Source organism: Ictalurus furcatus, chromosome 12 (assembly GCF_023375685.1).
Source record: "Ictalurus furcatus strain D&B chromosome 12, Billie_1.0, whole genome shotgun sequence".
Classification (NCBI taxonomy): domain Eukaryota; kingdom Metazoa; phylum Chordata; class Actinopteri; order Siluriformes; family Ictaluridae; genus Ictalurus; species Ictalurus furcatus.
In genome coordinates this window covers 25,513,594-25,527,747 of record NC_071266.1, presented here as the reverse complement: position 1 = coordinate 25,527,747, position 14,154 = coordinate 25,513,594, and the positions used below count along the sequence as shown (strand labels likewise).

General features: G+C 40.7%; 1 protein-coding gene across 1 annotated transcript; it reads left to right on the top strand.

Annotated features, from left to right (window-relative positions):
• The first annotated feature begins 3,084 nt into the window (after nucleotides 1–3,084).
• Nucleotides 3,085–14,093, top strand: LOC128616161 (nuclear body protein SP140). Its single transcript, XM_053638698.1, has 16 exons — nucleotides 3,085–3,298; nucleotides 3,434–3,589; nucleotides 5,631–5,805; nucleotides 6,006–6,218; nucleotides 7,224–7,343; nucleotides 7,997–8,130; nucleotides 8,251–8,298; nucleotides 8,378–8,426; nucleotides 8,520–8,702; nucleotides 9,162–9,301; nucleotides 9,492–9,554; nucleotides 10,556–10,683; nucleotides 10,970–11,075; nucleotides 11,162–11,236; nucleotides 11,862–12,005; nucleotides 13,130–14,093. The coding sequence occupies exons 2-16, from the start codon at nucleotides 3,446–3,448 to the stop codon at nucleotides 13,208–13,210; spliced, it is 1,803 nt and encodes a 600-aa protein (XP_053494673.1). The 5' UTR covers nucleotides 3,085–3,298; nucleotides 3,434–3,445; the 3' UTR covers nucleotides 13,211–14,093.
• Nucleotides 14,094–14,154: the final 61 nt, after the last annotated feature.

Genomic DNA, 14,154 nt, shown 5'->3' with positions numbered 1-14,154 from the left:
TAGAGAATCGTATTGATTCAATATAATGTTCCATTTCTTTCCTGAAACATATAACAAAGGGATTGTTTTTGTTTTTTTTACAGGAAATCTTTTTGTCATTTAAAGAATAAAATGTATTATATAAACCTGACTGTGCTTGTCTCTACAGTTCTCCAAAAGATCAAATAATAAATGTTTCCATAACAACATAAATTGTCCATCAATATGCTTTGTAATAATATCACTGCTTTCGTGCTTTATCGTACCCTCAGTGTAGTTTGGCTGGGATTCTTCTCCTGGCTTTCTCTACACAAACACTCGACTATCAGATCCATGCATGAGCAGTTTGGATTCATCTGAAAACAAGACAGTTCTCCACAAGCTATGCACGTTCTGTTGGACATTTCACTCGTGGTTTCTTATTCTTGAGAATGATGATTGATTTCTGCCATATTACTCTCCCCCTGTGCCCATGTTCTGACGATAAACCCCTCCAAATTCTCTCACTACTAAAATTCATGTATATAAAATATATAATATATACACTTACAATATCATATGAGTACAGTACCTGACCTGCAGTAGAATAACTGACCTGAGATCAGATAGAAGGTGACGATGAGGAGGATCTTCATTTTGAAGATTCACAAAAATTCACAAATTTTCAAATGTTAGTGCAGTTGAATTTGTCCTCAAAATGGTGTGTGTGTATGTATGTGTGTGTGTGTGTGTGTGTGTGTGAGTGTATGTATGTGTATGTATGTGTGTGTGTGTGTGTGTGTGTGTGTGTGTGTGTGTGTGCCACTGCGTTACCCAGTTCTTTAAATTAATTATCACTATTTGTATAAAAGTATTATAAAGTCAATGAGATCAGATTTTTCTTCATTCTGATGTTTGATGTGAACATTAACAGAAGCTCTTGACCTGCATCTGCATGAATTCATGCATCGTTCTTCTGACACGTGATTGGATAATTGCACGAATGTGAAGGTGTATGATTGTTCCTAATAAATAGGACGATGAGTGTATAAATATTTAAATAATAAAACTTTACATTATTGTTAAACTGAGTATATAAATGAACCGTCAGATAAAGTGTGTTCTTTACCACTAGGGGGCAGAAGTGCATCGAAAATTAACACCTTACATCAGTGGTTTTCAAAGTGGGGACCGCCAGAGGGCGCCCGGGGGCCTCAACAATTTGGTGTGCCTATCCCTCACACTAGCATGTTTTCTCTTTCTCACTCTCAGACAATCACACACACACACACACACACACACACACACACACACACACACATAATGTAAAGATGTAAGATGTAATTATTAATTTAAAAAAAGGGGATATATTCAGAAGTCTGTATTTTTAATGTGTTTTAAAGACATCTTGCAAAAGGGGGCCTCGGTCAAATGTTAATGCCATTTGGGTGGCCTTGCCCTGGAAAAGTTTGGGAACACCTGCCTTACATCATCTAGAGCTTTAGCATGTCTGTAACAACCTGACTTTCCCCAAGATTTATATCCTACTGATAAAAATGTGTTAGTATGATCAGGAAAACAGGAGGTCTGTATTAATTAAATAATAATAATAATAAAACAACAACAAACATACCAGCAACAAGAAAAGTTCGCACTCAACTACGTGTTGCTCAAAGAAAAAGAATATTTCTGTCTTTGAAATGTTGAGTTTAATTACTACAGTAACTAGAATGAGACTCAAATCATCCAGACAGAAAAAATGCACTATAATCACATTTATTTTTCTTTACATTTAATATGTATTTGCATATTATTTATGACATTAAGTATTCATGTGTTTTCTGAATTTATGTATTTAAATTACATTTGGTTATACCCAGAATACCCAGTTTTTAAAATACACACACACACACACACACACACACACACACACACACACACACACTATGACATTCATGGTGTTCATTACATGACAAACAGTAAATTGTAACTTTGCAACAATAATTTATAATAATAATTGATAGAAACACGTTTAAATCAAACTGCAGTACAGGATTGTCCACTGGGTGTCGCCGGTGTTTGTTTTCAGTAGGGTGTGTTCACTTTTAGGAGTTTTCCACAGTCGTGAAGGGTTTTTGAGCTTTCAGTAGTTTTTGTGTATAGAGTTTTAGTCGAGTTTTTCATTTTCCTTGAGTCTTGAAGCAGCGTGGGGTTTTCACCTGCATCATCTTTATTCCTGTTCACCTACACACACACACACACACACACACACACACACACACACACACACAAGATGTATTCTTGACATCTTTTTGACTGATTTAAAATGAAGTCACTGAACCAGACTTGTTCAGAAGTTTTGTAATAACAGACCTTCCAGGTTTTTGTGATCACAGAAATTAATGCAAAATCAAGCAGCAATAATAATATTGACAATAATGTTAGATCAGGTTTAAACCCCTGATCTAACTCATCACCACAATAATATAATATTCCCTTCAGAACTGTGCAGCTTGTAGGAGTTATAGCCTGGAGGCCCAGCTAAGGAATTAATGAATCATTTCTGCTTCTCATAATTCGGCCTTGGCTGCATAAGGCTATAGTTTATTTTTTTGTGTAAGTACTAGATGTGTTGGGGAATTTAACATGTAAATTTTTTTATTATGTTATGAACAAAATGACGGGCGCATGGTGGCTTAGTGGTTAGCACGTTCGCCTCACACCTCCAGGGTTGGGGGTTTGATTCCCACCGTGGCCCTGTATGTGTGGAGTTTGCATGTTCTCCCCGTGCTGCGGGGGTTTCCTCCGGGTACTCCGGTTTCCTCCCCCAGTCCAAAGACATGCATGGTAGGCTGATTGGTGTGTCTAAAGTGTACGTAGTGTATGAATGGGTGTGTGAGTGTGTATGTGATTGTGCCCTGCGATGGATTGGCACCCTGTCCAGGATGTACCCATGCTTGTGCCCCATGCTCCCTGGGATAGGCTCCAGGTTCCCCCATGACCTTAAAAGGATAAAGCGGTATAGAAGATGGATGGATGGATGGATGAAATGAACGAAATGACTCGGGGGGGAGATTCGTTCATTTTGCTGAAGGAGATTCAAAGATCCGAGTCAGTAAAATGATCCGAACTTCCCATCACTAGCAGTAGGGGTCTGTCGCAGCACGCGATTTAGGACGCACCCACGTCTGAATCTGTTTACACAGGTTAACTTTCGGTTTCGTTACATAACTGCGTGGACGTCAGCGGGTGCGGTGGAGTACAGGAAGGCGGGAGATTCGAATAAACTCACCAGAACACACCTCGAGTGATCGACTCAGCGCTGTCAGGGATCAGGAAGGTAGAGTCTGACTTTAGAAGCGTGCTTTAACATGCTGAAAGTGTGATCCGTGGAGACTTCCGGGAATTCTCATCGTGCGTCTTACAGACCTGGTGTTTTCTTCTCCATGTGAAATAATCCTGTTCTCTGGCGCAGAGCAGACACGCCATGGATCCGGTGGAGTTTCTGACGCTGGAGGAGCTAACTCGGTTTTTTCACCGCAAGAAGACGGAGATCTCCTGCATGGAGGAACCTCACACCTTCCTGAACCAGCTCCGAGACCACGACCTGGTACCTGAGGACCTCTACAAGGCAAGAGCTGCTCTTACTGCACACCATGAGCCCTTCTTCTCACACCTGAGATAGGCTGAGGGAATCCACTAACAGTGTCTAAACACACCCGTAGTCTGTGTTAGCTATGGCGCATATTAATGTTTATTCAGTGTTTCATTAATGGATACTGTTTACTGTGTTAATATCGCTCATGGTGGGGTGATTAGGAACGTGCGTACTCGAATAATTCGCGAAGGAGTCGACTCTTTGAACCGAATCGTTTCTGTGAACGTTGAGAACCGACTCGCATATCCGAGTCGTTTGTTTGTGTCTTTTTATCGGTGAAAGCACGATACGTTATATGTGTAACGTACGAGTTCGTTACACATTTTCAGCCGTAACGGCAAAAGAAGATCCAAAACCGGACATAAAATCGCAAATTGTTTGCTAAGGGATGACGCAATGGCAGTGAATCGTTTGACAGCCGAAAGACTCGGCTCTTATTGGTGATCTGAGTCACATGATCTGACTCACTGGATAGAGCGGCTTGTTCAGCACTAATCTCCATGCTGAGAAGCTTCCCACCTGAAATGCGTCTCATTATAGAGAGCTATAGGATGACTGAAGGATCATTCATTCATTCATTCGTTCATCTTCAGGTTGTGGTGGATCCCAGGCCTATCCTGGAAACACTGCGCACGAGGAAGGAATACATCCTGGGTGGGATTATAATTATTTAAGTGCAAAGGATTTTTCAGTGGCCATAATATGATCAAGAAAAAAACATTTTAGCGAAAGATGAGGCCTGTTTTGTTGGAAAATCTGTGGAACTCAAAGTGACCTTTCATTTGAACTTTTGTGGTAGAAATTTAGACAAACACCAGTAGACTGGTCCTCTCAGGTGTAAAGGTTTATTACAGAAAGATGAATACAGGATAGAAGAATGCAGGATAGAAGATGAGAGTGCTCTGAAGCACTCGTCTCTCACATGCCCTATATAAGTTTTAAGATAAGGAGAGCTGGACATCTGCGAGTCTCGAAAAGGGAGTTCTAGGAGGTTTGAGCCAGTGTGGTGGTTTCAGGGTCTTAGCAGATATGCAGACATTCCTGAAGACAATAACACATTTGTGTCAACGTTCTGTGCTCATCTCCATGACACGACCACAAGCGGCATTATTCACTGATGAACTTGAACAGAGCTATTACAAAGTAAGAAATTAATCATTTCCCTCACACCTTTAAATAAATAAATAAATTGGATTTATTATTACCCCTTACAAGAAAGGTGTAATAGATATAATATATAAGATATTTGTTTCATTTTAAAGTAGCGATACATTAATGCGATAATCGTGTTTTTTTTGTGTGTGTGTGTGTTTTTTTTTTTTAAAAAAACAACTTTGTTCTTAAATTTGTAACCGTGCCTGTATAGTATTGCTAGCAGAAGTGCCATGCCATGATCGGCGCTTGACTACGTTTTCCCATCAGCCACTGCGCTTCACTGGATCCCATCACATGACTGTTTGCAACTGTGTCCCGTTTTGGTTAATGAGCACAAGTATTTAAGTCATGTTTGGAACCTCATGTATTGTCTAGTCTATTGTATTTCGTTGCCATGTATTGTCATTGCGCGCATATACATATATATAACATAAAAAACAATCTATTGTTTAATGCTGGGTGTTACTGACACATAAAGAGGTTATGCTGGTCTGCGAAACGGTGCATTGTTGCTGGGGTGATCCCTTCAAGTGGACATCTGTTATCCCTTTATGTTTATATATTATTCCTGAAAAAAACGTGGATATCGTATACCCTCCATTTCGACTTGAAGGATGATTGATATAGTTTTTTAAAGCTTTACGCTCATGAACCTTCCCAGGTAAAAACATAAACACCAAAGGTACAAAAGATGTACTCTTGATGGTACCACACCAGTGACGTACAGTTTGGTAGGTAGGTTTATTTCTGAGACGTTTATAATTAGGGACATGTCTATAACCAAAATAATACATGTACAGTAATCTTTATAAACAACATTACTTTCTCTCTCTCTCTCTCTCTCTCTCTCTCTGTGTAGAAGGTAATAAAGATGAAGTGTAAAAGCAAAAGGCAGGAAGGTGTATATCAGATTCTGGACTGGCTGGAGAAGGAGCGAGGAGAGCGTGTGAAGCTGTTTTGGACTTGTGTATTTAAGAATCACATCCTGCAGAAATATTCGGTTCTCCGCTCGCTCCGGAACAGCCTCCTGGACGGTCAGTCACTCCGTCGGGATTTCCGAGTTTTGTTTATCTTCTTTTTTTGTTTGTTTGTTTCCTGCGTAATTCCACAATATCGATTAAGAGTAAACACAACGTGAGCGTAAATTCACATCTCTATTGCGGTTCAGTCCTTTTTCTTTATAATCTGCTTTCATCTTCGTGCAGAATATTATTTTAAAACATTCTTGTTTCAGGCTCCTTCAGGTTTTATATGGAGCTCCCCGATACGGAGGTACTAGGCAGGAATGAGAAAGACCCAATCCACAGCAAGGAAAATAAAGCAAATGGACCGACGGGTGGAAGAAAGAGAAAGAAAAGCAGTGAAGAAACGAACAAGCGGGAAGAACCAGGCCCTTCCCCTTTCTCTAATAGTAACCGGAAGAAGCCAGCAAAGAAGCCCACGTTCAGTCAGTTTCTCTTCCTGTTTGTTTCGTGTCTTAGAATCAGAAATTAAAATCTAAAGGATATATAATATTTGGGCAAAAATGATGAAACTCGAGAAAAAAGAAAGACGTGAGGAGAATGCAGGATGTGAGGAAACCTATTTTGTTTTTAGTTTTAGTTGTTGTTTTTTTTGTATCATCAATGGCAAGAAGTGTATTTTGGGTCACATTGGGTCAACACTTAAGGCTCTGGCTTACTGATCAGAAGGTCAGGGGTTCGAGCCCCAGCACTGCCAAGCTGTTGTGCTCTTTATCAAGACCTTCTCTGCTCCAGTGGCGCTGTATCATGGCCGACCCTGCACTCTGACCTCAACTTCCTAACAAGCTGGGATATGTAAAGAAAGTATTTCACTCTAATGTAATTTACATGCCCCCAACTTCCCCGTTTGTAATCACCGCATTGCGGTGGTGTTCAAATGCGCTCTCACCTTGTAACTGTGATATTTCTGACAGGCCGTATTAGCTGATTAGATGCACTGGGAACATTGGAAACACTCAAAGTTCTCTCAAAGCAGGTTTCGTCAGATGTCTTGGTGGTACTCGGGTTGAAAGTTGGTACTTTAATAATCTATAATCCAATAATCCAATAATGCTGGATTAGGATGTATCAGTCTTGCATGTAGAGACTGTGTACAGTACGGAAAGTGTTGTAATTACCACATATAGAAAGATATATGGCCCTTCTGAGTTTGTAAAGTTTGTAGAGTTGCTAGTTTGACATTGAACATGAGAGCGTCTTCACAGACTGATGATGCGAGATAGCAAATAATTGTTAGGGCAATATTACTGGTAATCTGTTATACTGTTATTACAGTCTGGTTTAAGGGAGGTCTACCTGTTTAATCTGAATTCTTGTGCTAGAAAAGCTATAATATGCCTCTGTACTACAATGCAGTATTATAACTGATAGCTTTAATCATTTTATTTGAATTAAAATTCTTAAGAATTGTCTGTTTCTCTGTCTGTCAGCCAATCCTTTAAAAAAAGGAGAGAAGGCGGATATTTGGATGTGGGGTTTGTATAAAACTCAGCTCCCTGTTACCTGCGGTGATAAAGAAGGCATTCTGTTTCGGGACAAACTGGCCAAAGATACGCCTTAATTTAATATAATTAAGATAATTTATATTTAAAATAAAGGTAAATACAACGGCACAGTCGGGACTGTGTATTAATATTTTTTTAGTATAAAGAATTTTTTTTTCTGTGAGGAGATGTTTATTTAGCATTTATGGAAAATCTCCAGTGTCAGAGGTACAAAAATGGAGTCTTCAGTGTCAGAGGTAAAGCTGTAACGTAAATTCTCCAACACGGGGAAATCTTCAGAGCGGAGACGTTAGTCTTAACTTCAAGCGAGAAGGAAGAGAAGCTGGTGAACGAATGGCTGCCATAACATACAGTCAGGTCCATAAATATTTGGACGTTGACAAAGTTACTGGTATTTGAGCTAATTAATATACCGCAGTATATTAGAGCTGAATTTGAATATTGAATATGAGCCCAAAGTGCAGACTTTCAGCTTTAATTTGTAGGGATTTATGTATAAATTGGGTGTACGGTGTAGGGATTACATCACTTTATATATGCGATGTCCTCAAAATGAAATGTTACTATAAACATATAAAAAAAAAAGTATGTGTTGTTCATCAATAAATACAATTAGTTGTACCACCTCATCACACCCGGTCATGCTTTATTCCTTACTTTTGGTTTATTTTAAGTGGATGTTTGTTTTGTTCCTGTAGGCTACAAGAGTATCCAGTCTCAGGGTCACTGGTTCAGTGCAAGCGAATTTGAGAAGTTTGCTGGAAAGGGAAACAGCAGGAACTGGAAACAGAGCATTTCCTGCCAAAACACTCCACTGCAGAAACTTATAGAGGTTAATATAATATCTGATTGGACTTGGTACTGTAAAAGGTTCATACGTTAATCTGTAGGTACATTTAAAGACTTTTTTTTTCTTTTCCATTTTCTTGTTGTTTTTTTTGTTTTTGTTTAGGAGGGTCATCTACAGTCTCCAAGTGCGAAAAGACGCTACGATCAGAAGGTTTGTTTTTCAATATTTCTCATGGTGTAGCTCAATAAAATACAAAGGAACGCAGATATCCGCTTTTCTCTTTTCGCAGAATCGGAAAATTCAGCTTCCCGTCAGCTCTTTGGAAGCCCCTAGCCCCCGTTAGTACACACAAAACACGCACGCGCATGCATATTTACAGTCTCTTCCTGTATTATTATTACCTTTTACATATTTATCAATCTGTCTGTTAGAGTCAGCATCCAGTGTAGAGACGGCAGGATCGAGTGAAGGCCACGAGGAGGAGCGGAAAGCGAACCGTGAAGAAGGAGAGGAAGAAGACGGCGAGCCAGTGGATCTGTCTACATTTAAGGATTTTGCTTTGAAAGTCAGCTGTGGCTCTGTCGGTGGGATTTTATATAAAAGCAGATTTGCAGGTAGGTGGTAATCAGAGCTGAGCCTAATGATGTGAGCAAGCAGATTATTACGCAGAGCAGTAGTTTTGGGAAAGAAACGGTGCATATTGTGATAGTACATGATATAACAATGCGCAATAAGTGTCCTGTTATAGGAAAATAACCAGAGACGAGGTGGTGCGATACGAAGCGTGTCCCTCTTACCACCCAGAAGTGAATATTTTCCTATGACAATTCAGCAATTTGCCAATAATTACAAATTTTTATGTTAAAAAATGACATCATACTTCTTTAAAAAAATAAAAATCCATTTATAGTTACAGTGAATGTCAAAGCAAGTTAATGGTTCCTTCACCAGCCTCGCTTTGTTTCCCTTCCTTGAAGTGTATAAGACGAAAAATACAGTGTGTCATGTCGTGTCGCGTTGGCATGTTTCCGTACGTGTGTGTGTGTGTGTGTGTGTGTGTGTGTGTGCTGCAGGGTCGCACAGTAAGAGCATCCGCACAGAGGAGCGCTGGTTCACTCCCGAGGAGTTCGTAAAACAGGAGTCAACGCTGGCAGACGGACGCTGGGAGAAAGACATACTGTGTCACGGCAAAACCCTTAACTTCCTGGTGAAGGTAACTTAAGCGAGAAATGTGTAAACATCTATTAAGTCATTGTAGTGTACACTAAGTTTTATTCTCTCTCTATCTCAATCTCTCACACACACACACACACACACACACACACACACACACTGTCTTTCTCTGTGTTTAGATGAATAAAAGTGTGATTGTTCAGGCCAACACGTGTATGTTCTGTTTGTAGAAGGAGATCCTGTATGTCCATCCAGACCCGTGTCCATGTCTTCTGTGCCGTTCTGACGACCCGGTGAGTCTCAAACCCGTGGCCCATGAAACCCCAGGCGCTCTTTAAACAGATACAACCGCAGATACAAATCGGAGGCACAGTACGGTTTTATCTCCAGGCAAACATGGCAGAAGGTTTCACAGGACTACCAGTCCGCTAGAGAGATTAGAGATCAGGATTGCTATCCTGCAAGACACAACAAAAGAGTGAAGAGGCTTTTAGTTTCATGCAGGTGCATGCAGGCTGTCAGATATGAGCCTCGCAGGACAAACGAACAAAGACCACGTGGCTGTGCAGCGCTGTGCGATGCATGTACTACATTGTTTATTCGCGTATCCTTAGTAACAGCCTGGTCAGGGTCGTGTTGGTTTGAATGAGGCTACTAGTTTGTTTATATTTTGGGAAACAGAATAAACTACTGAATTTGTTACAAACAGAAATAATAACTGTGTGACTGTGGATCCCGTGCACTTCTATAGTCGAAACCAACTGGCGTGAGTGATGTAGCTGAAGTTGAGGAACTCTCAGAGGCAGAATTCACACACACGGCATTTTTTATGTCCAGTTTTTATCCAGTGTTTTTCACAAGCGTAGTAGGGTTCATATTCATTTAAAAAAAAGAAAGAAAGAACGAAAGAAAGGTTTAAATCCGAATGCAGATACGGATAATTTCAGCACTAACTGATACAGATACCTCTAGTCTATATACAAGGTCGAATGAAAACGGGTTTGTTTTTAATTTACATTGTTTACTGCAAACATTTTTCTGTTCAGTGCAGGTGTTCCAGCGGCTATCGATCGTCCAGATTAAACACTGTACTATAAAATACTATATATTTATATATTTTGTTAATAAAATAATCGAGTGTCTGATTCTTAATTCATGTCACACTGTTAAGGTTTCCATTTGACTCACCCTCGTACTGTGTGTGAGCCAACACAGAGTAGAATGATATGGATAGAGCATTTTAATCTTGTAAAGTCGTAATGCATTTGTTCACTGTATTTTCTCTTGTAAACAGCTGGATCAGGATAACGATGATGTGTGCTTCATTTGTAACTCTGCGGGAAATCTGGTGTGCTGTGACGAGTGTCCACGAGCTTTTCATCATCACTGCCACTTACCAGTGCTACAGGAAAGAACTCTCGGGTGAGAGAGAGACAGACAGAGAGAGAGAGGGACAGAGAGAGAGAGACAGACAGAGAGAGACACAGAGACAGACAGATAGACAAAAAGAGAGAGACAGACAGAGAGAGAAGACAGACAGAGAGAGAGACAGACAGAGAGAGCGAAAATTTAGAAAAAAGATTATATTAACGCAGCAACACAGGCTTTCAACAAACAACTGTGTGTGTGCGTGTGTGTGAGTGTGTGTGTGTGTGTGTATGCGTGTGTGTGTGTTTGTGTGTGTGTGTGTGTGTGTGTGTGTGTTTAGGGGCGATTGGATGTGCACTTTCTGTGTGTTAAAGGCTAACCAGAGATTGTGGATTCACATGACCAATGAAGGTGTTCTGAACAGTCCTGTTTCCGGAAACATTATGGTACACACACACACACACACACACACACACACACACACACAGAGAGAGCTCTGTTTGTGATTATGTTGTCTATCCTCTTTCATCAGCGTTGCGAGTATTTGCTGTTGTGTTTGTATAAGGCGGACTCACTGTGTGTGTTTACTGAAGATCCCACTGCAACAGTAAGACTTCTTTCTCATTATTTTAACTCCGCCCCCCCTTTCTTTCCCTCTATATTTATCACAGGATGTGTGGTAGAGTCAGTGTTTATACACATTATCCCCCCCCTTTCTTTCCCTCTATATTTCTCCGTGGATGTGTGGTAGAGTCAGTGTTTATACACATTACCCCCCCCCTTCTTTCCCTCTATATTTCTCCGTGGATGTGTGGTAGAGTCAGTGTTTATACACATTACCCCCCCCCTTCTTTCCCTCTATATTTCTCCGTGGATGTGTGGTAGAGTCAGTGTTTATACACATTACCCCCCCCCTTCTTTCCCTCTATATTTCTCCGTGGATGTGTGGTAGAGTCAGTGTTTATACACATTACCCCCCCCCTTCTTTCCCTCTATATTTCTCCGTGGATGTGTGGTAGAGTCAGTGTTTATACACATTACCCCCCCCCTTCTTTCCCTCTATATTTCTCCGTGGATGTGTGGTAGAGTCAGTGTTTATACACATTATTCAATAACGTTATTTGGATATTTAAGTATTTCATCAGATTTCATCCTTGCTGTACGAAATGGCGTGCTGTAATTGAAATAATTACTCTGTTGGGTAATCTTTATTGCCCCGCGTCCTTGTACAGGTGCCGAGGTACACCCGGGTGATCCCTAAGCCCATGTGGCTGGACCTAGTGAAGACCAAACTGCAGGACAAGGAGTATAAAACACTGAGAGAGTTTGTGGGAGACGTCAGGCTCATCTTTCAGAACTGCCGCATTTTCAACGAGGTGAGACACAAACACTGTGTGTGTGTGTGTGTGTGTGTGTGTGTTGTACAGGATAAGCACTTCTACAACGCTGGGGTTGTTTACCTTCAGAACAGTCCAGAAATTTTCATCAGTTCAATCTCCAGATGTTTTCTACCTCAGAGTTTGGAGACAGTGCAGTTTCCTGGACGCATCATTGTACAGAGTAGAGGTGTAGTGTAAATCTCAGGCTTCCGCATGAGTATACACTATATCTCCGAAAGTTAGTGCGCCCCTGAGCATCACACCCATACGTGCTTGTTGAACGTCTCGTTCCAGATTAATTCTGTCTTTACTGTTATAACGCGCTCCACTCACTCTTCTGGGAAGGCTTTCCACTAGATTTTGGGGCGTGGCTGTGGGGATTTTGGGGCGTGGCTGTGGGGAGCTGTGATCATTCAGCTACAAGAGCGTAAGTGAGGATGAGGACAGGTGCTGATGTTGGGATGGCGAGGAGGCTCCAGTTCCAGTTCATCCCAAAGGTGTTCAGTGGGGTTGAGGTCAGGGATCTGTGCAGGACATTCGAAATCACGATGAAATGAATAAATGAAATGCTACAACGACCCGTGATGACGTACATCACGTCTGGGGCGTGACTGGAATATCGAGGGATCGTTATCTGTCTGTCCTTTTTTGTACAGAATCTATTTATAATAAAGCATACTTGATGATAATTGATTTTATGATTGTTGTTTTCAATCAATCTAATTGCTAAATTGATGCATCATGGTCGTATAATCATTACACCAGAAGTTTAAGGAGATTTTCATTACTTTGTATGCCACCCACATCACTCACATCTCTCCCCCTCTCTCCCTCTCCCCCTCTCTCCCCCCCTCTCTCTCCCCCCCTCTCTCTCCTCCTCTCCCCCTCTCTTTCGCTCCCTCTCTCTCTCTCCCTCTCTCTCTCTCTGTCCCTCCCTCTCTCTCTCTCCCTCTCTCTCCCTCTCTCTCCCTCTCTCCCCCTCTTTCTCTCTCCCTCCCTCTCTCTCTCCCTCTCTCGCTCTCTCTCCCCCTCTTTCTCTCTCTCTCTCTCCCTCCCTCTTTCTCTCTCTCCCTCTTTCTCTCTCTCCCTCTCTCTCTCCCTCCCTCGCTCTGTCTGTGCAGGATAATGAGTTTGGGAAGATGGGAGCCAGACTGAGTGAGATCTTTGAGCGCGAGTTCCACACCATCTTTAAGATCCAGTAGAGATTCTCCTCTTTCACAACCCGGTCTAACTGGCATTAATCTCATAAACTCCTAGCGCCTGTCTCTCAGTCCTCTTCCTCTCATAACTATATGTCTGTTTATACACTTTAAGATGAATAACTGAATAATAAGCTTTGAGTCTTTGAGATTCATTTTGGGTACAAAGTCCTGCCGTTAACCTATAACGCAGCACATGTTTGAGCTTTTAATCACAGACACGGCTTTACGAGTGGACGTGTATTAATTGTTCTTTTAAATTGTTTTTATGTTTTAAGATTTTATATTTGAATATAGAGCATTCAGTTTTTTCTTTGTGGTCTCGTACGGTCTTTTAAAAAGTCATTTACTTCCTTCTTACTCGCACCTTTTATTGGTTTCTGCATTCATCAGACGTTGTTTATTTTCTGTTTCGCACACTTACTGTATATGAACAGTCTTTTATTCATTTATTTCATTTTATTAATTTTATTCATATCACATTATTAAACGATGTTAATAATGCAGTTGATTTATACAGTATTGTCAGACTGTGTTCAGTGTTTCCAGACCAACAGTGTTTACGCGACTTTGTTTTTCATTTTTACTGGACCATCTGCAACAGTCGTTGTGTCTGCTCGATTATATGTGGAAATGCGAGGTTAAATACATTATATGTAATAACATTAATCAAAAAAATTTACAAGAAATAAAGTAGAGGATTTTTTTAACTATCAGGGGTTGTTTTGCTGTTGTTATTGTTTTAATTATTATATCAGATACCACAATAGCAAGTGAAGTGAGTTCATATCTAGTTCTGGACTAACTATCTTTTACATAGCACATTAACTCTTAGTGTGTCTCAACATGAGGTCGAGTAATATGTAGGATGGTAAATGGTCTGCACTTATAAAGCGCTTTTATCCAAAGTGCTTTACACTGTGTCTCATTCACCCATTCACACACAC